General features: G+C 40.2%; 1 protein-coding gene and 1 non-coding gene across 2 annotated transcripts in view; both read left to right on the top strand.

Annotated features, from left to right (window-relative positions):
- cdh10a (cadherin 10, type 2a (T2-cadherin)) overlaps window positions 1-23,914 on the top strand; it is a 41,570-nt gene extending 17,656 nt beyond the window's left edge. Inside the window, exons 3-12 of the mRNA XM_072668515.1 lie at window positions 2,478-2,772; window positions 10,347-10,466; window positions 14,034-14,201; window positions 14,889-15,076; window positions 16,230-16,483; window positions 18,116-18,252; window positions 18,372-18,493; window positions 20,273-20,381; window positions 20,600-20,851; window positions 22,865-23,914. Coding sequence (XP_072524616.1) covers window positions 2,478-2,772; window positions 10,347-10,466; window positions 14,034-14,201; window positions 14,889-15,076; window positions 16,230-16,483; window positions 18,116-18,252; window positions 18,372-18,493; window positions 20,273-20,381; window positions 20,600-20,851; window positions 22,865-23,370 — 2,151 coding nt within the window. The 3' untranslated portion in view covers window positions 23,371-23,914. The remainder of the gene's footprint in view (window positions 1-2,477; window positions 2,773-10,346; window positions 10,467-14,033; window positions 14,202-14,888; window positions 15,077-16,229; window positions 16,484-18,115; window positions 18,253-18,371; window positions 18,494-20,272; window positions 20,382-20,599; window positions 20,852-22,864) is intronic.
- LOC140546263 (U1 spliceosomal RNA) lies at window positions 19,046-19,211 on the top strand. The gene has a single exon (XR_011978325.1). It is a non-coding gene; the product is annotated as a U1 spliceosomal RNA (small nuclear RNA).
- Window positions 23,915-25,968: the final 2,054 nt, after the last annotated feature.

The raw sequence follows: 25,968 nt of genomic DNA, 5'->3' as shown, positions 1-25,968 counted from the left end.
TAAGCTAAGAGCTAAGAGAGGGGCAGGTGTGTGTGTGTAAGAGAATGAGAGTTAGATCTGAGATTTAATCCATATTTCAACATAAATAAAGTGAAATCTACCCTCAGAGCTCAACAGTAGCGACGCTGTGTTTACATCCCTACATAAAAGCGCTAATACGTCACTAAGCTCTGTAAAGAGAGACAGGCCTAGGGGAGGAAGTTGGGGCCAGTTTCGAGACCACCATCGTTGCTATTTAAATTACGCAGGTAGAAGACGTGAGACTGTTGGTGGGGTTGTAAGATAGCAATGAGCATCGCAACGCTCCTTCCGCAGGGTGTAGGATAGTGCCCATACAGTCCAGTCAGTTTTATATATATATATAATTAAATGGACTAAAAGCTTCATTAGTATTTAATGGAATAAGTCCAGAAGACATATGCTCTGAAAACTCTCTCTGTGGCACTTATTAGCTGAGCTATTGTCTCGGGAGAAATTCCTTTCTGAAAGCTTTTTCTCATAAACCACAATGCACTGCTCCACACGCCAGTGCAAAACCATCGCAGAGAGTCCATCAGGGGATAAGCGAGAGAGAGAGAGAGAGAGAAAGTAAAACATTAAATTAGCACTTTCAACATTTCCCCCACAGTGGTGCAACTCAAGCAGAGCAAGTCAAATGATAAATATCTGTGCTTCGCATGCCTGACGGTGAAATATGGCCCATAGTGCGCTACTGGAGCCCCTCCCGCCTCAAAAACAACATCACCCCCCCAATTAAACATGAATGGCTATGCTTTTTGTAACTTTTCGAACTGCTAAACTGACACCAAGGCAAGTCAACTCATCTTAAATGTGTTTAAAATCCTTTTCAGGCTGAATGAAGGGATGCTTTTCTTTCTGGCGTTTTTTCTTGTGAAGGTCATATTTTACCTTTTGAGAGTCTCCATATGTCCCTGAAGGCCTGGATTTTGCTTTTCTAGCAATCCCAAGAGCAATTCTCTCAAACACTACAGGCCAGAGTTTGATTTCCAAGCTGGGCAAGACCACCACACTACACCAATAGGAGTCCTTGGGCAAAAACCCAAACACTACTGGCCAGGGTTAGATTTCCCAGCTGGGCAAGACCACCACACTACACCAATAGAAGTCCTTGGGCAAAAACCCTAACACTACTGGCCAGGGTTAGACATAACCCCCCCACCCTCATAAAACATGAATGGCTATGCTTTTTGTAACTTTTCGAACCGCTAAACTGACACCAGGGCAAGTCAACTCATCTTAAATCCTTTTGAGGCTAAATGAAGGGATGCTTTTCTTTCTGATGACTAGATGGCGTTTTTTCTCGTGAAGGTCATATTTTACCTTTTGAGAGTCTCCATATGTCCCTGAAGGCCTTTAGATTTTGCCTTTCTAGCAATCCCACAAGCAATTCTCTCTCTCTGTTTTCTCGGCCTTTCAGACCTCCACTTGACCTCCGCTGTCCGACGTCAGCTGCCATTTCTTAATTAAAAAGTGCTGAATTGAATGTTCAAATCTCTAACTTAATGCCTTTTGGAGATCCATTCTTCTTCTACTTTCCCCCCGAATGTTTCTTATATGCTTCTTTCCAAGGTTAAATGGAAAGCAAAACCTCCAGATGTTCTCTGGAGAATCTTTTTTTTAAAAATGGCTGTACATATATATAGCCCTAAAAAGAGTTCCAGTATTACCTATTATTTGGCTTGAGATGAGGGGCCATGCATGAGGGTTCTTCTTCAGTGTGGTACTACAGTTATGGAGTGGGTCTATTGACAAGTATCAGTAGTCATTTCGAAAAAATACTGAATAAAAGAAACTATTTTATGGGAAATTATTGATAATAATGATTTATTGATAAATATTATAATAATTAGACTAAATATCAGACTAAAGTGACTTTTTAAATATTCATTATTTAATAAGTTTGTGCTTAGTTTCTTATTTTATTGTAAAAAAAAAAAACATTTCTGGCACATTTTAAATTAATTCAAATGGAAATTGTTTTTTTCCAGATTTATAAACACAAAAATCTTAAAAACATAAACATATTTATTATAATACACTAGTGTCTAACTATCTTAATATTCAGTAAGGTTTATTTTTTAAATTGACGGTACATATATATATATAGCCCTAAAAAGAGTTCCAGTATTACCTAAAGAATGGCTTGAGATAAGGGGCCATGCATGAGGGTCCTTCTTCAGTGTGGTCAAGTGATAGGTCTAGGAAGTAAGCTTGGGTCTGGGACGCCAACCTGAAGGTGAAACGCTAAGGAAGGGAGGTGCCAAACTGATGACCCCTGGAGATAGCTTGTAAAGTAGTGGACTATTGGGGAAGGGAATATGGGCTGGACCTTTTTAGGAGTTATGAGAGTTATAAGAAGAACCTTTTGAAATAATTCCACGTATATATACCCTTTTTTTAGTCCGACATAAGACAAGAGTCCAGGCATGACATGTCCTTCTTCTATCTCCCTCTAGCTTCGCTCAGATAAGGACAGAGGGGACGGGACGGCCAGGTATGTCCTCTCTGGAGAAGGAGCGGGCACCATTTTCCGAATCGATGAAAAGTCCGGCGATCTCCACGCAACTCAGAGGCTGGACCGAGAAGAGAAGGCTTCGTACACCCTGCAAGCTCAGGCTTTCAACAAGAACACGGGCCTCCCTCTGGAACCTGCCACCGAGTTCATTGTCAAGATCCATGACATCAATGACAACGAGCCCAAATTTACCAAGGACGTCTACGCGGCCAGTGTGCCGGAGATGTCTGACGTGGGTGAGGGAATTAACGTTGCCATTTCTGCTTTGTTTGTCTTTTTTTTTTTTTTTTGTTCCACGTTGCATTTGATGTCGCCATGGGAGACTAGTCTCGGCCGCGACGGCTGCCGTTCTCTCATCCCAGAGCTTTTAAGGTCAAGGATGGCTCAGCGCCTCTCGTTTTGAGGCTTTTATTTTTTTGACAAGCCCGTGGAGCATGAAGAATGTCAGCGAGTGCCGCACTGGGACTGAAGTGTGATGCTGGAGTTTTGCAGCAATTTTCCTCCCCCTTCAAAGCGGCCTTGCGTCCGCCATGAGCATGTGGAGTCCGTTTAGCATTTCTGCACCTGACTGCATTACAGCACGGCTGCAGCTCTACAGTCCAGTTGTTAGGAGGTCAGGACGGATGTGCTAGCCCTGTGTAGTTTGATTGGACTGTTTGCCTCCCTATGATAGTTCCAAAAGCTCCAGAAGATGCACTGCTCAGTGCTAAAATGACAGGAAATTATGCCCAATTACATCCAGTCAAACTGACTACACTGGATAAATATGGTTTTATAAGCTAGACAATGCCCCTCACAGGGAAATAGCAGTTTAGCAGCTTTAATTCATGTTAAATAAATCCTGTAATTAAAATGAAGCAAAGAGAAATTACAGTTTAGCTCAAATGACAATGTTCACCATTCCTCCATTATCTCCACATCTCAGCTTCAGAATCAGTATATTCAGAATCAGCCTTTCTACAGATCTACAGTGTAAACTAAGCATCACTGGGACAGGATCTGACTTTTGTCTTACCATGGATATATTATATAGACACTATACGTCCAAACACTTAGTAGTGCTGCAGTATGAGCTTCTACTCTTCTGGAAGGGCTTTCCACTGTATACAATATAGTTATATATATAAGAATATTGGGTCTCATTCACCAACATCTTTTCAATGTCATTCACCAAAGTATTTTCTTAAATTTGAGGTCTATAAGGTCTATATCAGATTCTGTAATTATAGCAATAATTAAGATAACTAAATGAGATGACAAGTATCAGTAGTCATTTCTACAAAATACTGAATAAAATAAACTATTTTTATGAGAAATTATGGATTTTTCACAATGTAAATATATATATATAAATATATATATATATATATATATATATATATATATATATATAAATAATAGACTAAAGTGACTTTATTAATAATTCATTAAAGTTTGATCTTATTTTCTTATTTTATTGTAAAAAAAAAAAACATTTCTGGTAAATTTTCAAATGTATTCAAATGAAAATAGTTTTCTTTTTCCAGATTTATAAATACAAAAATCTAATAAAAAAGTAAACATATTTATTATAATATACTATAGTGACACTATAGTGAGTATCTTAATATTCAGTAAGGTTTGTGTGTAAAAATCTGGCTAATTTCCAAATGTATTTTAATGAAAATATTGTTTTCTCAGTTTTGTGAAAAATATCTATTTACATTGTAATTGTATTTCCTAAATAGCTAAATATTAGACCGTTGCAATTGATTTGACTTGGTATTTACTTAAAAAGTAAGACTTAAACACATGGCTGAACCTCAGTGGGTGTAACCTAGGCAGCACAGTTACAGAATTTGACTTACCCTAAATATATTATACATACCCAAAATATATCTATAGACTTGCCCCAAATATCTTACATAGTTTAAATATTTGATTATTATATATTTCGGTGCTGCTGCAGTAAATAGAATACATGTAGTAGAAGATTGACCCTCTTTTTTACCAATTTCTTCCAAAGTATAATTTTTTATTATATATTATGATATATAAGTATTATATCCTATCCAATATATATATATATATATATATATATATATATATATATATATATATATATATATGATTCTCAGTGTTTCTCTTTATTGCAATAGACTAAAGTGACTATAGTCATAATCAGCAATGTTTGTGCTTATTGTTTAAGCCAAAATAAACAATTCTGGCAAGTGTATTTTAATGAAAATGTTTCTCCAGGCTGATTTATAAATCACTATCAAATTAAATGAAATAGAAATTAGACTTAGACATAGTGGGTGAACCTTTATTGGGTGAATGCCAGAGTCAGAAGTCTTTTCTGCAGTGGAACAGTGCTAACTAACACAGGAGCTGTCTTTTGACGAACCCTGGATATATTATTTAGACATAATATGTTTTGTTTGTGCTTATTTTTAGGTTAAAATAAAAATAAATAGCTTTTTCAAAATATTCAAATGTTTCTCCAGTCAGATTTATGATACTTGGTGTAATTTGAGGATAATTTTGGAAAAAAGGTAGTTTTGCCAGTTTTTTTAAATGAAACTGCTGGACAAAAAATTTATCATAGTGAGGAAAAATATAAATCAAGACAAAACTCTTGCTAAATATAAGAAAGTTTAAAAAAGGTAAAAGAGAATAAATAAAAATGGGTACATTATGATCCATGCATATACAGTATATAAACTTTAATAACTGTAATACCTGTAATACCATTGAATAACATAAGGTTGGATGGGCAAGATCCCCAGATCTCTTACACGTAGCAGGATGCCAAATTCAGCCTGTCTGTTCTACAGTTGTCGCAGTGCTAAGGACGAGATAAGACGCCCATATTCACCATTTGTGTTGGACACAGATGGAATTTGGCTACACGCTAGTGATCGAACACACACACTGACAGTGAGCACACATGCCTGGAGCGGTAGGCAGCCATCGCTGCTGCGCCTGAGGAGCAGAGATGGTTAAGGGCCTTGCTCAAGGGCCTAACAGTGGCAGCTTGCTGAGCCCGGGTATCAAACCCACGATCCTGCCATCAATAGCCTGATGATCTAACCAGTGAGCCACCACTGCCCACTGCACTCTACTCTTCTGGGAAGACTTTTCACTAGATGGTTAGAACATTGACCTCATCATATAAAAAATCACATTTGTCTCATGTGTAGTCATACACGCTACAACTAGAAGGGAAATGATTTGACAACTGCCTGCCAAAGAGCAAAGAAGCCAAATAACATAACAGACTAAACTCGCTAATGCTGCTAATGTTTACACAGATGCAGGGGAAGAATTAGTCCTTCATCCATGTTGGACTGACTTATCAGACATCTTAACTACCCTCCTGTTCACCGTGCTCAAGCCCAGTGGAGATTTTTGAGGGATGCTGAAGCCGAGTGCGCTGTAAACAGTGCAGACGGACGACCCAGTACTCCACTGTAAGAAAGGTCTATAGGGAGCCATTGTAGTCACAGCCATGCTGTGTATGTGTCTGTGTTTGTGCTGCTGGTGCTCTTGTGCGGTGCATAAAAGCAAATGTGACTGATCCAGAATCTGCTATATGAAACTGATTGGCCTGTCACCAGTCATCACACTGGTCGTGCTGAAAACCAGTTGATTCTAGTCACCAACTGCTGGCTTGGTGCGTGTCTATTTTTTGAGATTTTAAGTTTTTGCTTATTTTTGAATGTATTTTAATGTAAATAGTTTCTCCAGCCAGATTAGTTTCAGCAATGATCAAATTAAAATGAGTTTTTGTGAATTTGTTGAGCATGTTTTCAGAGACATTTCCTAAGAAGAAGAAAACCTTAGACCATTGTAATTGGTTTGAATGGCTATTTGCTTTCTCACAAATAGTCTTAAACATGGCTGCTTGAGAGGGGTCTTTCTTCTTAGCCTTAGTGAAGATCATGCCAGCGGCAGAACGACTTTAGGGGAAGATGTACTGAAGCTGTTCAGTACTATTGCTATGGCTTCAGAGGGATTCCACTTAAGACGAAACAACATTGCACCTCTGTGTGAGGAGATTGAAAAGTCTTAAAAATAATAGAATAAAAGAAACTGCTTTTTCATTAGGCTGTTCAACCATTGCAGTTTTAGTCTGGTTTAGGCCTTGTAAGATCAGGGATATCAGAAAAGCATGGAACCGTAGAACCAGACTGATGTTCACTGGCTACCAGGTTGCTTGGGGCTGCATTTTTCTTTAGGCCTTTAAACCACTGCAGTTTTAGTGTGGTTTAGGCCTTGTAACATCAAGAATATCAGAAAAGCAAGGAACCCTAGAACCAGACTGATGTTTCACTGGCTTCCAGGTAGAAACAGACTGATGTTCACTGGCCTCTAGGTTGTTACGGGCTGCATTTTCTTTGCTTTAGGCGGTTTAACCATTGCAATTCTACCCTAGTTTAGGCCTTGTAAGATCAGGGGTATCAGAAAAGCATGGAACCCTAGAACGAGACTGATTTTCACTGGCTTCCAGGTAGAACCAGACTGATGTTCACTGACTACCAGGTTGCTACAGGCTGCATTTTTCTTTAGGCCTTTAAACCACTGCAGTTTTAGTGTGGTTTAGGCCTTGTAACATCAAGAATATCAGAAAAGCAAGGAACCCTAGAACCAGACTGATGTTCACTGGCTTCCAGGTTGTTATGGGCTACATTCTTCTTTAGGCTGTTCAACCATTGCAGTTCTAGTCTGATTTAGGCCTTCTAAGATCAGGGGTATCAGAAAAGCAAGGAACCCTAGAACCAGACTGATGTTCACTGGCTTCCAGGTAGAACCAGACTGATGTTCACTGGCTACCAGGTTGTTATGGGCTACATTCTTCTTTAGGCTGTTCAACCATTACAGTTCTAGTCAGATTTAGGCCTTCTAAGATCAGGGTATCAGAAAAGCAAGGAACCCTAGAACCAGACTGATGTTCACTGACTACCAGGTTGCTACAGGCAGCTTTTTTCTTTAGGCCTTAAACCACTGCAGTTTTAGTCTGGTTTAGGCCTTGTAACATCAAGGATATCAGAAAAGCATGGAACCCTAGAACCAGACTAAGGATTACTGGCTTCCAGGTAGAACCAGACTCGTATTCTTTGGCTACCATTTTGCGACAGGCTACATTTTTCTTAAGACTGTTCAACCATTGCAATTCTACTCTGGTTTAGGCCTTGTAAGATCAGGGATATCAGAAAAGCATAGAACCTTAGAACCAGACTGATGGTTCACTGGCTTCCAGGTAGAACCAGACTAATGTTCACCAGCTTCCAGGTAGAACCAGACTCATGTTCACAGGCTACTAGGTTGCTACAGGCTGCATTTTTCTTTAGGCCTTTAAACCACTGCAGTTTTAGTCTGGTTTAGGCCTTGTAACATCAAGGATATCAGAAAAGCAAGGAACCCTAGAACCAGACTGATGTTCACTGGCTTCCAGGTTGCTACAGGCTGCATTTCTAATTCTGGACTTTGGCTGTGGGTGAGTGTGATGATGACCAATATGTGGCGGTGGTGCAGTATCATTAAAGTGCACTGTAGGTGGCTAATGATGGGAGTGTCTAACTGGACCCTGGAGTTCTCAGGAAAGTAAACAGCGGGGAAGTACAAAGAAAAATAAGTCCCTTTAAAATAAGTTCAACTCGAGCAAGTCAGAAGACGCAGCATTATCAAACGTATAGAAATGTGTACGTTATTTAAAAGAATGAGCTTCGTACCTAAAGAATCACATTATGCTGGAACCAGCAGTGAATGGGATTCGTGAGGCGCTTGTGAAGTTACTGTGTAAATTGGCCTGCATCGGTTTTTATTATGCATGCAAATGTATGTATGAATGAAACCCAATTTAGGTGCAGTGGCCTCGTTTGAGCTCCAGTGCGCCGTGCCAGACTAAGACAATCCTATTTGCTTGTCTTATCACATTTCCTACTTTACATCTAATTTTAATTCCCTTCTTATCACCCCAGTGTCACACAATCGGGGGGCCATGGCTCGGTGGTGACGTCCTGACGTACGACACTGCGGCTTTAAAATTGCTGGGTGAAATAAAGCAGGGCATGCATATGCATAAGAGCCTGGCAGCCTGCTGCTGTAATGGGACAGTAACCTCTGAGCGTCTCAGCCGAGCAGTCTGTTCGCCGTCTTTATCCCGTGATTAATCAACCGACACTTTTTTTCCTAACACCAATCTCGGACCTCGTGTTCCGAGGGAGGACCCTCACCTAAAGAGCGCAACATTAGCAGAGAGGAACTTGTTAACATCTGGCCTGCAGTCCGCACGCTAATTTCCCCCATTAATCTTTCCTTAAACCGGGGATGGAAGTTGTCCCATTACAAAAATGTAACAATTCACGGCCCCTGATGACTGTTAACAACTCAAACAAGAACAATCGGATTACTACTAATACTACTGCTGCTGCTCCTACTGATACTGCTAATAATAAGAATTATTATATTTATTACGGTTATTACAGGAACTGTGATGATACAAATGGTTATATTTGAAAGTAAACTATTTAATTGACATGAAATAAGATAAACAGGAACAATGAAACAACAAGAGCAACATGGAGAACAGAAAGAACAGAAAGAAAAAAGAATACCAAGAGGAAGAAGAAGAAGAAGAAGAAGAAGAAGAAGAAGAAGAAGAAGAAGAAAAAGATGAACCAGATGTAAATTAAGAAGAAAACAAATATCAAGAAGAAGAAAAAAAAGAGTTACAACAACAACAACAAAAAAAAAAAAAAAACAGATAAAAATTAGGAAGAGGTAGAAAAATATCAAGAAGAAGAAGAAAAAGGAAAAGAACAACACCACTAAGAAAAGGAAGAAGATGAAGAACAACAACAAAAAAGTAATAATAAGAAGAAAAAGATCAAGAAGAAGAAAAAGATGATTAAAAAAAGAAGAAGAACAACAATCAGAATAAGAAGAAAAATAAAAAGGGGAAGAACAACAACAACAAAATAAGGAGAATAATAGGAAGAAAAACATCAACAAGAAGAAGATCAATAAGAAGAAAAAAAAGGAAAAGAACAACAAGAAAAATAAAAAGTGGAAGAACAACATCCACAAAGAAACGGAAGAAGAAGAAAATGAAGAAGAACTACAACACAAATAATAAGAAGAAAAAGATTCAGAAGAAGAAGAAGAAGAAGAAGAAAAGGTAAACAACAACAATAAGAATAAGAAGAAAGAGGGGAAGAACAACAACAATACTAAAAGCACAATAATAAGAAGAAAAGAAGAAAAGGAAGAAGAAGAACAAACAGAAGAAGAAGAAAGAGAAAAGGACATGGACACCTCCAAGAAGAAGAGGAAGAAGAAGAGCAACAGAAATAAGAACAACAATACCACTGATGTAGATCAACAATAGAATCAACAAGAAGCAGATGATCAACATGAATAAGGACAACAATAAGAACAAAAAGAAGAGTAGTATGAATGAAGATTAAGAGAAAAGATCAACAAGAAGGAGAAGACAAATGAATAATTTTGTTATGTTCGTTGATGGTTATGAAAAAGTGTTGTTATCTTGTTAATATTTATTATTGGTGCTATCCTGTTAATATTTATTATTGATGTTATTATCCTGTTATTATTTATTATTGATGTTATTATCCTGTTATTATGTATTATTCATGTTATTATTTATTATAAAGACATATTTCATAATTTATTATAAATAAATTACTATCTTTATTATTGATATGTTACTTCACATCATCTAATTTCACAACCAAAGCAGATACTAGCCAAACTTTTGATGACCTACTTGACCTCTCTGCTGACGTGCTGTCTCCTCTACCTACAGGTACTTTTGTGATAGAAGTCAATGCCACTGATGCAGATGACGCCTCATATGGTAACAGTGCTAAGCTGGTGTACAGCATCCTACAAGGTCAGCCATACTTCTCTGTGGAGCCCGAAACAGGTGGGTCCTCTGAACTTACGCTATGACATTTATGATTCAATCACTTTTTTCTTTTCGTTTTTTACAAGGGGATCTGCGGGGGGGCGGGGGGGTTGCTAGCATGGCCATGACTTTTGGAGCTACTGAACTAGTAGTGTGCAAAAGGAGATCATGCATAAACATTCCTGGAGTAGCGCACTTGACAAGAATACCTCTAGAAGAGAACGAATAGGCTTAAATGTTAACAAATACCTGCTGAACTGTATAAACCTGTCACTTTATTTAGACTGCTGTTAATACTCAGACCCTGGATGTTCTTGTTAAGTCCATTAAGGCAATACCTTTATGTCTGTGCAAAATTGCAGCAGTTCTCTTAGCAGAAGCGCTACTAGAGCCAGTTTACTGGGATACGTCTCCTGGTAAAATGTTGCTCGGGTTCACAGGGACAAGAGTCAACACATAGGCCCTAAAGCAGGGGTGTAAATCATGTGCCCCATGAGCCAGGACCAGCCCAATAAAGGTCCTAATCATGCTAGATGCTAGTTTCACAAATCCACTCTCCTTAATCATACAGTCACTGATCTACACCCATAACTGGAAAGACAAATCAAATCCAGCAGCAAAACCAGTCAGAATGTCCACTTCAGCTTCAGGGGTGGGACAACAACCGGACAAGTTTAGTGTCAGAACCAATCAAAATCTCTAGTTCAGTGAGGGATGGGACAACAGACAGTCAAATCCAGCAGCAAAACGACTCAGAATGTCCATTTTAGCTGGGGGTGGGACAACAGACTGAAATCTTTCATTTGTTTGGGAGGGAGGGGCAACAGACAGCCAAACTCAATGGCAGAACCAATCAGAGTCCACATTTAATCAAATCTCTGTTGTGGAACCAATCAAAATCACTTGCTCAGCTAGGGGCAGGGCTACACACAGTTAAACCAAGGTACGACCAATCGAAATCTCTATTTCAGTTAGGGGACAGGGCACAAGCGTCAAACCCAGTGGTAGAACCAATAGGAAGCTTAATTTCAGTAAGGGGTAAAAACCAATCAACCAAAAATCCAATCAAAATCTTTAGGATTCATCTGGGGGGCGGGACACCAGACAATCATCTCAATTACATAACCAATCAAAACAACAATTTTAGCTGAGGGTGGGACTATACACAGACCAATCAAAATCTTTATTTCAGTAAGGGGACAGGACAAGAGAGTCAAACCCACTTGACAAACCAATCAGGGGGCAGGGCACTGGGCAGGACACCAGACAGTCAACTCACTTATACAACCAATAAAAATCTTTCCTTAATTTGAGGCCGGACAACACAGTCAAACTCAGTGGCAGAACCAATCAGAGTCTCCATTTCAGTCAAACTGAATTATAGAACCAATCAAAACCTTTATGTCAGCTGGGGGTGGGACTATACATAGTTTAACCCAGAGGTAGGACCAATCAAACTCTGTCATGTTATCTGAGTGGCGGGACAACAGACAGTCAAAGTCAACAGCAATATCAATCAGAATCTCCATTTCAGCCGGGGGACAGGACAAGAGAGTCCGAGAGTCCAGAGTCCAGAGTCCAGGGCGGAACAGCACACATTCCAACCAGATTTCATAAAACAGAGAAAGGAAAGTGATCCTGGGTTCAGAGAGACTCTCTCACTGTTCAATAGAACCTATATTAAAACGTACACATTCGCTCTGACAGACGCTGCCCTGAGTGGTGGACCTTAGCTTTAGTTAGTCAGTCAGTCTGTCAGTCTGTCAGTCAGTCAGTCAGTCAGAGGTCTCTTTTATCAGTCAGAGAAATTTGGCATTTGTCAGTCAAGACAGGAAGAAGAAATCAAAGGAGAATCAGAACAGGGAGAATTTCTGAGCCTTAAAAAATAGGATATGCAAATTCCTTTGCCAAAAAAAAGGGCCAATTTTCCTCCACTCTACCATCTCCAGTCCAATCTGTTTTACTTAAATTAATTATTATTATTACTTATTATATAATTTATAAAGAAAGAAAGTAATTATATATATTTTTTATTTACATTAAAATGAAAATTTAAATAGTTATTTTTTTTTAGTTTAGCTTCATTTTAGTTTGCTTATTTGATTGTAGTTTTATTTCTTATCATTTTGTTTGGTTGTTTAAAACTGTGCTTATTTATTTTTCAGTCATTTTTAATTTGTAAAAACAATTTTAAAATTTATGTTTGCATATTTGTACCTTTTTATCTCCCAACTCTGGCTTTATTTATTTGATTCTACATTATTTGTTTCCATTTTATTGTTTCTCTGACTAATTCTATTTTAGTGGTTACCTTTTATGCTCTTGTAATGTTTTATTATCTTGATTGTTTTCCTTTTTATGTTTTTTTTTGGTTAATCTTTGATTTTAGTTTAAATTAAATACTATTTTTCTTCAATCCCTGTTTGTTGTAAATTCTCGGCTATACTGAAAATGAGGGTCACCCTCAATATATGTCAGAGTGAAAATATGAGTTGGCTGATTGACTCTATTTAAGACATTCTCTCTAGCATCATAACAAAAAATTTTATCCTCAGAATTGGCACAGAAAAGCATTTTCTATTAATTCAATGACACCTGTAATGACAAAATTCTCATAAATGAATATCAATAATAATAATAATAATAATAATAAATGAAATGACACACACAGACATTAAAATGCAAAGCTTTTGGGAAATGCATTCCAGGGTGGCCTTGAGAAAGAGCTACTGCATTTTCAGCCACTAGTGCTGAATCAAACTCCTCTCGCCACCTCTCTGGAGCACATTTAGTCAATATTATTACGCTACATGATATTAAAGGCATTATATAATGGCATGTTTAATTCAGCACCAGATCTTTTTACTGCACAGCCTGCATAAATAAAGCTACCGTTTCTAAACCTCCTCTTTGAAAGTCTATCAATAAACCATAGCTTCCACAGGAACAGGCAGTCATATCCTGAATGCAGCATTTTCCAAAAAATGTGAATGCATGCCTACTATAATAGCCAAGCACAGTCTGTTATTACACTATTAGCAGGTTTAGCCCAGCTTACGTTAAGCAGACACTCTCTTCACTGTTACCTCAGAAAATAGCCTTAGCTAGTTTGTATCGGCTAGAATCCAGAAGATAGCTCAAAGCTTAGACACTACTAAATATGGAGACCACAATACTCAACATACACTACACTTTGCCTTCCTTGGGTCTTCAGTTCAGCGACTCTGACGCTCGGACACCCAGGGGAAGCTCGTTCCACCACTTTGGTGCCAGATCAGAAAAAAAGCCTGGACACTCGTCTTCCGTGGATCTTAAAGGATGGTGGGTCGAGCCGAGCCGTACTTCAAGCTGGAAGGGCTCTTAGTGTGGATCGGCTTTTGACCATCACCATCAAGTACGAAAGACCTGGTCCATTCTCGGCTTTGTAGGCCAGCTTCAGGGGTTTGAATCTGATGCGGGCAGCAGCTACAGGAAGCCAGTTGTCCAGTTGACTGTCTTTGTACTGCCATGCTTACAACATGCTGAACTGGACTGTACGAATGTGTGATAAGCTAATCCAATCTGTGTGCATGTTCTCTCGGACAGGGATCGTCAGAATAGCGCTGTCCAACATGGACCGAGAAGTGCGAAAGGACTACCAGGTGGTTATTCAGGCCAAGGACATGGCAGGACAGATGGGGGGTCTCTCCGGAACCACCATGGTCAATGTCACCCTCACAGATGTAAACGACAGCCCCCCTCGCTTCGCCTACAGTAAGATGGACTGTTCATCTTAAAATCTTAAAATAGCAGCTTCAGAATCACTGTGATGCTGCATTGACTTGTAATAGGGAGAACCGCACCTGTAGCACTCCACACTGAGGCTGCGTAACTCCATCCATAGTTATATTAATAAAAAAAAGCCAGTATTTCTGTAATTAGCCAATCCTGCACAAGGCTCGCCATTTACAGGGCGCTGCAGTTCCTTGTTTGACCACTAGATGAAACCACAGAGCTCATGCATGCTCACTCATGAAACCAGTGTCATCAGTTGCAGCCCAAGTACTGTTCCGTTCAAAAGTTCACATCCAGCCGTGCCCATGTTATGGAGGCCGTGTCAGGATGTGACTTGATGTGGGCTTGGCGCAGGCAAATATCCCAAATAGGACTCTCTGGAGCAGATAAACAAAATGAACCTATTGGCCCCATGCTGCCTAATGCCAGGCGGGGGCTAGAGGGGTAAAAAGCCCCCCAGCATTGAGCTGTGGAGCAGAAGTGGAACTGTGTTCTCTGGATTGATGGTGGTGCTCCATCCAGTACTTTCAGGATGTAGTTGTTACTCACTACGCTACACCCAAACCTCTAGATGTTTGGCCTACCATAACTCTTCATACTTCATACGATCATTTTTCATATGTTGTGAACTTAGCTTTCAACTAACCAGAACTTCTCATCCTGAAGGCTCTTACCATCTAAGCGCTTACGAGTCAGCGGAAATTGGCTTCACTGTGGGTCGAATAAAAGCCAACGATGGGGATGAAGGAGAGAACGCTGAGATGAAGTACAGGATTGTGGACGGAGATGGGAAAGACTCGCTGGATATCATCACAGATGAAATGACCCAAGAAGGGATCATTGTGGTCAGAAAGGTACAAATGTTAAAGCAGTACTTTTGATGTACTTTTAGTTTTTTTATTTTATTTGATCTTTTGTTTGTAAATGTATTGTTTTGTTTGCTTGTTTAAAATCATACTTTTATTTATTTGATCTTTTTTACTATTCTACATTCAAATGTTTCTTTTTTTTTAATCTCCTAACATTTACTAATACTTTTCATAATACTGGTTTACTTTTAGTTTTCTTATTTGTTGTAATTTGAGCAAATATATATATTTTTGTTGTTTTATTCTAAAGTTAATTAGCATTTTTCAAATGTAGTACAATGTGATAACTTATTATTTTTTACTTTTATCTACCTCTAATGTTAATCCAGTACTGGTGATCTTCTGGTGAAGTTTTCTTTTGTTGTTTTAGGGTTTTAGGATTTTGATATGGATTAAAACCATACTTGTATTTTATCATTTTAATCTTCATTTTAATAAAAAAAAATGACTGATGTTTAAAAAAACAGAGTTTAAAAAAACTCTGGTTTAAGGGTAAAGTATCAAATGAAAACCACTGGACTGTACACTGTACACTGTTTTTGGAATTGATTTTACTTTTCTTTTAATTTGAGTTTTTTCTTTTCAGATTATACTTTTATTTAATCATTTTTAAAGCTAATTTTAGAAATTCAATGTTTTCTTAATTTTTACTTTTTATCTCCTTACTTTGGTTAAGGTAAAAATGTTAAACCAATACTTTTTTTGGTTTAACTTTAGAATTTTTGGTTGTTTAAATGCATACTTTATATAGTAATTTCTTTTTTATAAATATATATTTTTACTGTATTATTATATTGATTTAATTCTGTTTTTTTATTTTTATTTTATTTGTTTCCCTTACTTGGAATCTTAATTAATGTATTTTATATTTAGATCTTAATTTTATTTAAGATTAAATATTTAGTTATCTTTAATCTTCATTGTTTTGTTTTTTGTTCATTTACTTCTGTAGTTTACTATGATTCAACCATAAGAGGTCTTTTCAGTAACCATGAACATGGAATGTGGACTAGTGTGTGTCTTACTTTATGAATATTCACTTTATTTATAGTATTAATAGTTTAAATTGCTTAACTTGTTAGTAATGTGACTGTCGGCTACAGTGATCAGCAATCCTGTGAAATTATTTTTTTCATAGCAACTTGACTATGAGAGCAGGAGGGTGTACACCGTCAAAGTGGAAGTCACCAACACGAACACGGACCCCAACTTCCTCCACCTGGGCCCGTTCTCAGATACTGCCACTGTTAAAGTCACAGCTAAAGATGTGGACGAACCACCGGTCTTCAGCAGGCCTCAGTTTGTTATTGAGGTCAATGAGGACACGCCAAAGGGAAGTATTATTGGAACGGTCACGGCCTGGGATCCTGATGCTACAGACTACCCCGTCCAGTAAGCTTATTTTTTCAGTGGTCAGCAGGTTTGGATTCTTAGGTTGAAAATGTGTTATTAGGCATAACGGAGCAAGTTGGCTGGACATCATGAACACCATACACCCAGTCATATAGTACAGACCTCTATATCAGTGGTCTCCAACCCTGGTCCTGGAGGACACTCCTGCCCTGCACATTTAGTGGTTTCCTTTTAATGAGCTGATTAGCTGGACCAGGGGTGTTGGGAGCAGGGGAAAATCTGTGTGCAGGACAGTGGGTCCTTCAGGACTTCTATGTCATTATATATAATACGAATGTCCTTAGCAGAAAGGATGTTACATAGTACTGAGAAAGGGATCTTTGGACAAAAGTATTGGGACACACCTCTTAATCACTGAATTTAGGTGTTTCATTCAAGCCTGTTGCCACAAGTGTAAAATATTAAGCCCATAGCCATGCAGTCAGCCTTTCCACACACATTAGTGAAAGAACGGGAGGTTCTAAAGAGCTCACTGAACTCCAGCGTGGTTCTGTATGTAATAGGAGACATTGCTGCAACAACAACACGTCAGCTGGTGAAATTTTCTCCCTCCTAGATTTTCCACCATCAGCTGTAAGTGGTATTATTATTGAACAGTGGAAGCGTTTAGGAGGAACAGCTCACAGAGAGCAGCTCAGCCACCGAGTGCCTGTCAGACCATGTAAAGTTACAGAGCGGGGTCAGGGCCGAGTGCTGAGCTTATAGAGCTCATAGTGCAGAAAAGCCTCTGACGCTCAATAACTACAGAGCTCCAACTGCTGCTGTTAGAGCTGCAAAGGGGGACCAGCTTCATATTAATGCCTAAGGGTTTAGAATGGGATGTCCTAAATGCTCCTGTAGGTGTAGTGTGTTGGGGTCCCAATACTATTGTCCATTTAGTGCTACAAAGATGGTTACTGGTGGTTACTGGTTTTTCTAGGGTTCTTTCGCAAAGATAATGGTTCTTAAGTATATAGAACCATGAAAACTGGACATGGCTTAAATGGTTCTTGGTACCTGGTCAAAGCTTTCTTCGTACTGGTGAAAAACCTTGGGCCGATGGTTTCATGAAGCACCAAACAGGGTCAAGAAACCCTTCTTCAGCTCTAGATCCATTAAAACCAGTTAACCATTTATGCAGTCAAATAGTTCTTTGGGTTGTCATGGTTCTATGGTTCATGATAACCCTTAAAACCCGTGAGTTCAAATCCCGATCCATGCCACTTTGCCATCAGCAGCCAGAGTCTGAGAGAGCATAATTGGTCTTGCTCTCTTCGGCCTGGATAGACGACGCCATCTGTCCCAATCACTCTTAAGTGATGTTGGCCGGCACAGGCGTCTGTTAGCTGGTGCCGTGGAGCTGGGGGCTTTGAACTTGTCGACTGCCCGGCAGTTAGAAAAGAGGCATGTGTTAAGCCCTTACCCTCCTAGTGTCGAAGCATTGCTAGTGCTAGGGGAAGCTACATACGGGTGGGTTAATTGGTAGCACCATATTAAGAATAATCTCTCAGACATGGCCAGAAATGTCCCATTTTTGAAGATCTGCTGTCTTGTCCTATAAAATGTAGAAGCAGAAGTATCCCATGACCTCTATACAGTAATTCTAACACATTCTAACACCTCCACCTCCAGGTTCGCAATAGACCAGCACACAGATCCCGACAGACTCTTCCACATCGACCCCAGAAACGGATCCATCACCACCTTGAAATCTCTGGACAGGGAGGTGTCAAAGTGGCACAACATCTCCGTGCTCGCCAGCGAAATAAGTGAGTTTACTCATGGGAGCCGAGAACACAATCATGGCAACATCTCGGCAGAGTATCATTTCCCAAGCGGGAAGGTCTTTACAATGCTGCTTAAACTGCCAATTTCCCCTCTTCTCCAGATAACCCTCGTCAGAGGAGCCGCGTTCCTGTCTTGATCAAAGTCCTGGACGTGAATGACAATGCGCCCGAGTTTGCCATGTCGTACGACACGTTTGTGTGCGAGAATGTGAAAGCTGGGCAGGTACGCTGCATTCAAAAGCTATTTTCATTTTGGTGGGAGCTGTTCTATTATTATAAGCATGTAGTGATTACAGAGGGCCTGAATATGGCAGGTCAAATTTTGTGTAAAAATTGGTAAGAAAATAAATAATAAAATCATAAAAATATTAGTGCCATTTTGCTTGAAGTCCATTTAACAGTCCATATGCTGACTCTATCATAATGGAACTTTTCCATTAGTAGAAATGGAAGCAGATTTGCGCTTGATGAAAGGTGATTGGCAGTACAAAGCCAGACAAATGGACGGCGAGGTCTGAGACAGTAATGCTCAATGGCCTCAGTGCTAAATTGATCAAATCGTGCACAGGTAATGCACATTCAGGGAGAGGGCAAAAAAGTCAATGCCAATATGCTAATATAATGGAAAGCAATTGTGTGGGAGGAGATAACTTGAACCCTGATGCATAACATTGACAGTGCCATGCCATAAACATGCCATTGCATTGCATCACAAGGTCTCCTCACAGATTGGGTCTATGACTACTGTCTACTACAGTATTGTGTATCTTTGTCAATACTTACATGGCAGGGGAGATACATGATCAAGAAGGTGGTTCACCCATTGTGAGGCTCAGCCATTGCACTCCAGTTGTGCTGACCAGTCCTGCAAATTCCCTAAATGTAGGAATCTCGACTGCATCATTTCTGGTAGTGAGAGACTGCGTTCGCGCTCTGCCCTGAGATTGTGGGCAGTGGTGGCTCAGCGGTTAGAGATCTGGGCTATTAATGACAGGGTCGTTGGTGTACGATAGCAATGAGCATCGTGAAGAACCTTCCGCAAGGGTGTAAGATAGGCCCCATCTTATGCTTCTTTCTTGGACACAGATATGTACATGGCTTCCCAGCTCTAGAGTGGTTCAACTGTCTAACTACTTGCATGCCAAGAGTCTCAGCAGATCATCCATTCAAATCCCATCAACACCACATACTTCCACGGTCAGGAGTCTGAGAATAAGAAGGCCGTCCCTATATGATGGGGGAATCCTAACTTGTAAATGGGAACAAACAGTAAACAAGTTTAGGGGAGGGGCCAAAGAGCAATTTAGTTACTAATGAGTCAACTCTACTCAGTGTGTATTGTTGACCCAACTGAGATGCATATAATAATATATTAACTCAAAAAGCAACGTCTGTAGTCAGGTACTTTATCACTTTTAGTTGGCTCGACTCATTTTTTTATAGCGTACTATAGCAGTGTTTCTCAACCCTGGTTCTCGAGGCCCACTGTCCTGCTCTTTGTACTGCTTTTCCTGTTTTAACACACCCGCTTTAACACAATAAAGGCCTGTGTGTTGGGAGCAGGATCAGGGCTGAGAAATACTATACTATAAATATAAAAGACTGCGCTACCAGCTATCGTTGGGCTGCGTAGTTCCTACCTAGAAAGGGTACATGACCTGCAATGAGGCTTCAAGAATAATCTTTAAAGTGACCTTTTGACTTGACCATGCTTGGGCCCCATAGTTCTTGTCAAATAAAATAAAATAAGAATAAAAAGAAATAATATTATTTTTTTATTTATGTATATAAAAATGGGGGCCAAGCACCGGAATATATGTAAAATTAATATAGTTTTTTGGCAGCAACTATTATACTGTATCTATCTATCTATCTATCTATCTATATATATATATATATATATATATATATATATATATATATATATATATATATATATATATATAATTTATTTATTTATTTTATTTATTTATTTATTTATTTTTTGTTCTTGTTCTTCCAGATAATCCAAACCATCAGCGCCATAGACACGGACGAGCCTCTCATCGGTCACAAATTTATATTCAGCCTAAGCACCAGCAATCCAAACTTTACCATCTTTGACAATGAAGGTGAATCAGTATTCTCTCTGATGTCTATCTTGGTATTCATGAAAAATTCATTGACCATAATACTGCCTTTTTTCCTCTCTCAAAATTGCAGGGGTGTGTTTATATTTTCTCGTTTTCAGCAGATGGTAGCATTTGGCGCTCACTGCTTCAATATTCTCTTTCTCCCCCCCTCCCCTCCCCTCCCTTTCACCCCCCAACCCTCCACCCCACCCCACCAGATAACACAGCTAGAATTCTGACCAGAAGGAGTGGGTTTAACAGGCAAGACGTAAGTGCCTACTACCTGCCCGTGGTCATCTCAGACAACGACTACCCCATCCAAAGCAGCACCAGCACGCTGACCATCCGTGTGTGTGGCTGTGACAGCACGGGGAGCATGCGTTCCTGCAGCGTGGATGCGCTCCTGCTCTCCGCCGGCCTCAGCACTGGAGCCCTGGTGGCTATCCTTCTCTGCATAGTCATCCTGCTCAGTACGTATAATTGGAGATGTGTTTTGGCAATATGCTAACGCTCATTTCTGTTTTGTCAGCTAACAGACCGGATAATGGCTAGCATCAGGCTGAGGGCCAGCTATACCAATTGTGTTGTCTTGGACTGTCAGCTATTTATGGCTATGGCATTGCCATATTGTCACTCAAAACCTCCATACAATAGAGCCAGCACTTAGACAGTTGGGCCACCTGAGGCACTACTGGGTCTTTCGAAACTATTGCTAATGCAGCTTCAAAAAACATCAATGAAGACTATCAATACCAGAATGCTAACTCTCAAGTATGTTATGTTAGCTAACAGACATCTATAATAGCTAGCATCATGCTGAGGTTTGGGGAAGAGTGAGGGCCAACTTGAGGGCCAATTTTTTCAGCCATTGTTAGCTGTAGCATTGCTGGAGATTTAACTCAAGACCTTTCTATGAAAGGGCCTGCACTTAGACAGTTGGGCCACCTGAAGCACTATTGCTAATGCAGCTTCAAAAAATATTGGTGCAGACTGTCAATACCAGAATGCTAACTCTCACTTGCTCTCAGCTAACAGACATCTATAATAGCAAATGCATAATCTTGAACTTTCAGCCATGGATGGCTGTGGCATTGCTGGGGATTTAATCAAGACCTCTCTATGATGAGGCCAGCACTTAGACAGTTGCGCCACCTGAAGCACCATTGCAACTATTGCAAACACAGCATTAAAAAACTAAGAGGTAACTGTTTATACTGTAATGCTAACACTTATGTATGCTATGTCAGCTAACAGACATCCATAATAGCTAGCATCATGTTAAGATCTGGGGAAGAGTGAGGGCCATCTGTGCTCTCTTGAACTTTCGGCCATGGATAGCAGTGGCATTGCTGGGGATCTTACTTAAGACCTCCCTATGATAGGGCCAGCACTTAGACAGTTGTGCCACCTGAAGCACCCAATACGAATCTTTTTAAACTATTGCAAATGCAGCATTAAAAAGCTTTTAATTGATAACTGCCTATACTGCAATGCTAACTCTCATTTCTGTTAGGTCAACTAAAATATATCCATAATAGCTAGCTAGAAGAATAAGGGCCATCTGTGCTGTCTTGAACTTCCGGCAGTGGTATTTCTGGGGATCTAACTCAAGACCTCCTTACGATAGGGCCAGCACTTAGACAGTTGGGCCACCTGAAGCGCTACCCTGTCTTTTCAAACTAAAGCTTTAAAAAATATCAATGCAGACTATCAATACCAGAATGCTAACTCTCATTTCTGCCATGTCAGCTAACAGACATGGCAAGAGTGAGGGCCATCTGTGTTTTTTTTAACTTTCAACCATTTCGACAGCTGTGGCATTGCTGGGTCTTACTCAAGACCTCTCTATGATAGGGCCAGAACTTAGACAGTTGGGCCACCTGAAGCACTATTGCAACTACTGCAAACGCAGAATCAAAAAACTAATTGGTACGAACCCATTGTATTGAACCCATGTTTTTAGACCGGTCATTATACCTTTTGTTGTTCGATTTTTTTCTTTCAACCATCAATTACATTCCTGATGTCAAAAATATTTACACAGTGATTGCCACTTTTAGCATCTCTATCAGAAACCCTCATTTCGGCCCATCTATTGAGGCATGCTTAATTTTAGACATCATCTAACACTCCAACGATGGCCTATTTCTGACCATAGAGCCACTCAGGCTAGATATTTTTGAGTGGTGGACCACTCTCAACCTTGGCAGTGCCACTAATCCTTGGCATTCTCCACCCATCGTCCACTGCACAAATAACACTTAGTCAAACAGTAGTCCTGTGTCCAGAAACTTTTACACTTATGCCTAATGGGCTGATAAGCTGTCCAGAAGCAGATGGGCTACAGTCTGTAACTGCACATCTGTTGTATATAATGGACCTTTAAGGTCCAGTAGGTGGAATTCATAAAGTGACCAGCTGGAATGTCAGGGGTTTCAGATAAAGGGGATGCTGACCGCAATGTATCTCTGTCTTCATTTTAGTGATTGTGGTGCTGTTCTCGGCTCTGAGGAAGCAGCGACGGAAGGAGCCCCTGATCATCTCCAAAGAGGACGTGAGGGACAACGTGGTCAGCTACAACGATGAAGGCGGCGGCGAGGAGGACACGCAGGCCTTTGACATCGGCACGCTGCGCCACCCGGAGGTCATGGAGAGCAACAAGATGAGGCGCGACATCATCCCCGAGATGCTCTTCCCGTACCACCGGCCTTCGCCCATGAACGAATGTTCAGACGTCCGCGACTTTATCAGCAGCCGCCTGCAGGAGAATGACACCGACCCATCGGCGCCCCCTTACGATTCTCTGGCCACTTACGCTTACGAGGGAAACGGTTCGATCGCCGAGTCCCTAAGCTCCCTGGAGTCCTCGTTGACGGAGGGAGACCATGAATACGATTACCTCAGCACCTGGGGGCCTCAGTTCAAAAAGCTGGCTGACATGTACATTGGGAAGGATACTGGTACTTCAGGACTGGCTAACAAGACCTAGACGTCACAAGGCCTAGAGTAAATGGCTCTGGTCCTGGGACGCGAGCCGACGTCCATTCATGGGATGGATCTACGTCAGACGAAGGTCTCTCCTCGCTTGTTTTCTACTACTGACCTTCGCTGACTTTCACTTTTGTTATCTGACGGATTCTTTGTTGACAATGTCGTGGCAATTTCGTGCTGATGAGAGGAGTGATAGTGGTGGTCCTTGTTGATGCTATTTGTTCACTAGCTGGAAAAAAAAATCATCACTTGAAGCAAAATGAATGGTTGACTTTGGCTTAAGAAAAAAAAGTTACACACACACACACACACATACACACACATACACACATAACAACGACGACCAGACAACCAATCCAACTTCATTTGCTTGCGTGAAAGGTTTCGTTCACTTAATTTGCCAAACTGTGGATTACATTGAAATCAACTTCTAGACGTATCATAGAAATGCTGCAAAAACACTGGCTTGTTTCTGAATGTTGTTGAAGTGTTTTCTATCCATATTTTATATGAATATATTTTAATAAAAAACACAAATGCACTGTTGTTCGCCCATGTGTTCTGCAGATGTTCTCAGACTACCCTTCCCAAATGTCCAGAGCCAATTCTAAGAGCTACACCTGAAGGAATCGGTAGGCAGTGGATTTGCGATGCCTCTCTTCATCTCATAAAAACCTGAGAGCACCTAATAAAAACAGAGCCGAGATGGTCAACAGAAAGCCGTCAGAGTCTGGACAAATAGAATTTCGGATTTAAAGCCGCCGTCACGGATTTTCAGGACAACAAAGAGGTGGCCTTGGAAATAAGTTTTCCAAAAAACAGCGAAGGAACGGGTCAGGGGCAGGAGTGAGAGTCAGTGTCCTCTCTGAATTCGCAGGCTGAGCTTTCAGTACAGACAACAAATGGTTATATATAGAGGATTGTTCACGCAAAGGCTCTGAATCATCTTTTATTTATTTCATATTTCAGTCAAAAAACAACCAAACTTTGTGCATGATGAAATATGAGAGCCGGACAAGAGGAATCTGAAAGACGGGACCTCGGTGAGCAAAAGGTCGGCTTAGGAAAGCCCACATAGCAACTTTCACAAAGTTTTACAGACTTAGGTGAAGTTCTCAAAGGCTCATTTGAGTTGTGTAGCGTAGTGGATAACAATACTGCCTTCCCTGTAAGCAAGACTCCTAGCTCGGCAAGGGTGGTATCCATTTTTTAAAATATTGTACTTAATATTGAACAAGAAGTGAACAAGCACACTTTTAAATGAGCCGTCAGTCTGACAACCACTGGTAAACTGCTCTGAATCAGCTGAGAGACGCTGCTTAGTTGGCACTGGCGTCAGCTGGCAGATGCATCAGAGCCGACTACACAGCCCTTTCCTCAGAGTGTGTTGGCTGCCTGCTGGCGTTGCATCGGCAGCAGTTGGAAAAAGATGCGCTGGTTGACTGGGCATGTGTGTCGGTCTTCACCCTCCCAGTGCTGGTGGGGGAATAATATGTATGGGTTGAGTAAGGCAGGTTTGTGATTGTTCCTCGCCAACATTGTACGCACATCTGCAGTTCAGTCACATCTGTGGGAGCGGCCATGAGGACTGAATGTGCTGCTGCCACTCTTGGTACAGAGGCAGGAAGGAAACCAGTTGTGACTCTCGCTCATGGCAGTATTGGCACTTCTCTTATATGGGAAGTAGCTTGGTTGGTAAAGACAGTCACTAGATTCGGCCAAGTTGGCAACACTGTGGCTACCTCTGGTCCAGATGTCACATGGTTGCCAGCTTTGCTATATGGAGTGGGCTTTTAGTGGGCAGAATCTAATTTGTGATTTGTGATTTGTGATACATTTGTGATCACATGTTCAGTTCAGTCGTAGTTAATTCATGTTTGCATGTGTTTAAAAATTACAACTGCAAATGAAGGCAATCATAGCTAATGGATCCAAAGCAGAACATTAATCAACTGAAAGCCATCATGCTGGTCCATGCCCAGCCTCTATTTCCAGTACATAATCATCATCCAGGCTGATCAGAAGCATACCGATTGACTAGCTTGGTCAGCTTGGTTATGATGGTACACCAGATAAACCATCAAACTGAGCAGGGGATGAGGATCAATAGGTAGTCAATAGCTATCTGTGATGACCAACAAATGATCAACAGCACTATAAACAATAAAGAGCTAACAGATACTATGGTTAAGTTTAGGGTTAGGCTTAGGTTAACTTTTTAGCCTATGTTTGGGTTAGAATTAGGTTTATATGTAGTAGGTCAGGTTTAGGTTAGAATTAGGTTGAGATGTAGGTTAGGTTAAGGTTTAGGTTAGAATTAGGTTGAGATGTAGGTTAGGTCAAGGTTTAGGTTAGGTAAAGGTTAGAATTAGGTTATTATGTAGTAGGTTAGGTTTAGGTTAGAATTAGATTGGGATGTAGGTTAGGTTAAGGTTTAGGTTAGGTAAAGGTTAGAATTAGGTTTAGGTGTAGAAGGTTAGAATTAGGTTATTATGTAGTAGGTTAGGTTTAGGTTGAGGTGTAGGTTAGTTTTAGCTTAGGTTAATATTAGAATTAGGTTTAGGTGTTGTAGTTTAGATTTAGAATTAGGTTAAAG

Source organism: Salminus brasiliensis, chromosome 23 (assembly GCF_030463535.1).
Source record: "Salminus brasiliensis chromosome 23, fSalBra1.hap2, whole genome shotgun sequence".
Lineage (NCBI taxonomy): Eukaryota > Metazoa > Chordata > Actinopteri > Characiformes > Bryconidae > Salminus > Salminus brasiliensis.
Note: the sequence above shows the minus strand (reverse complement) of the source record. Positions and strands in the feature narration are given on the sequence as shown.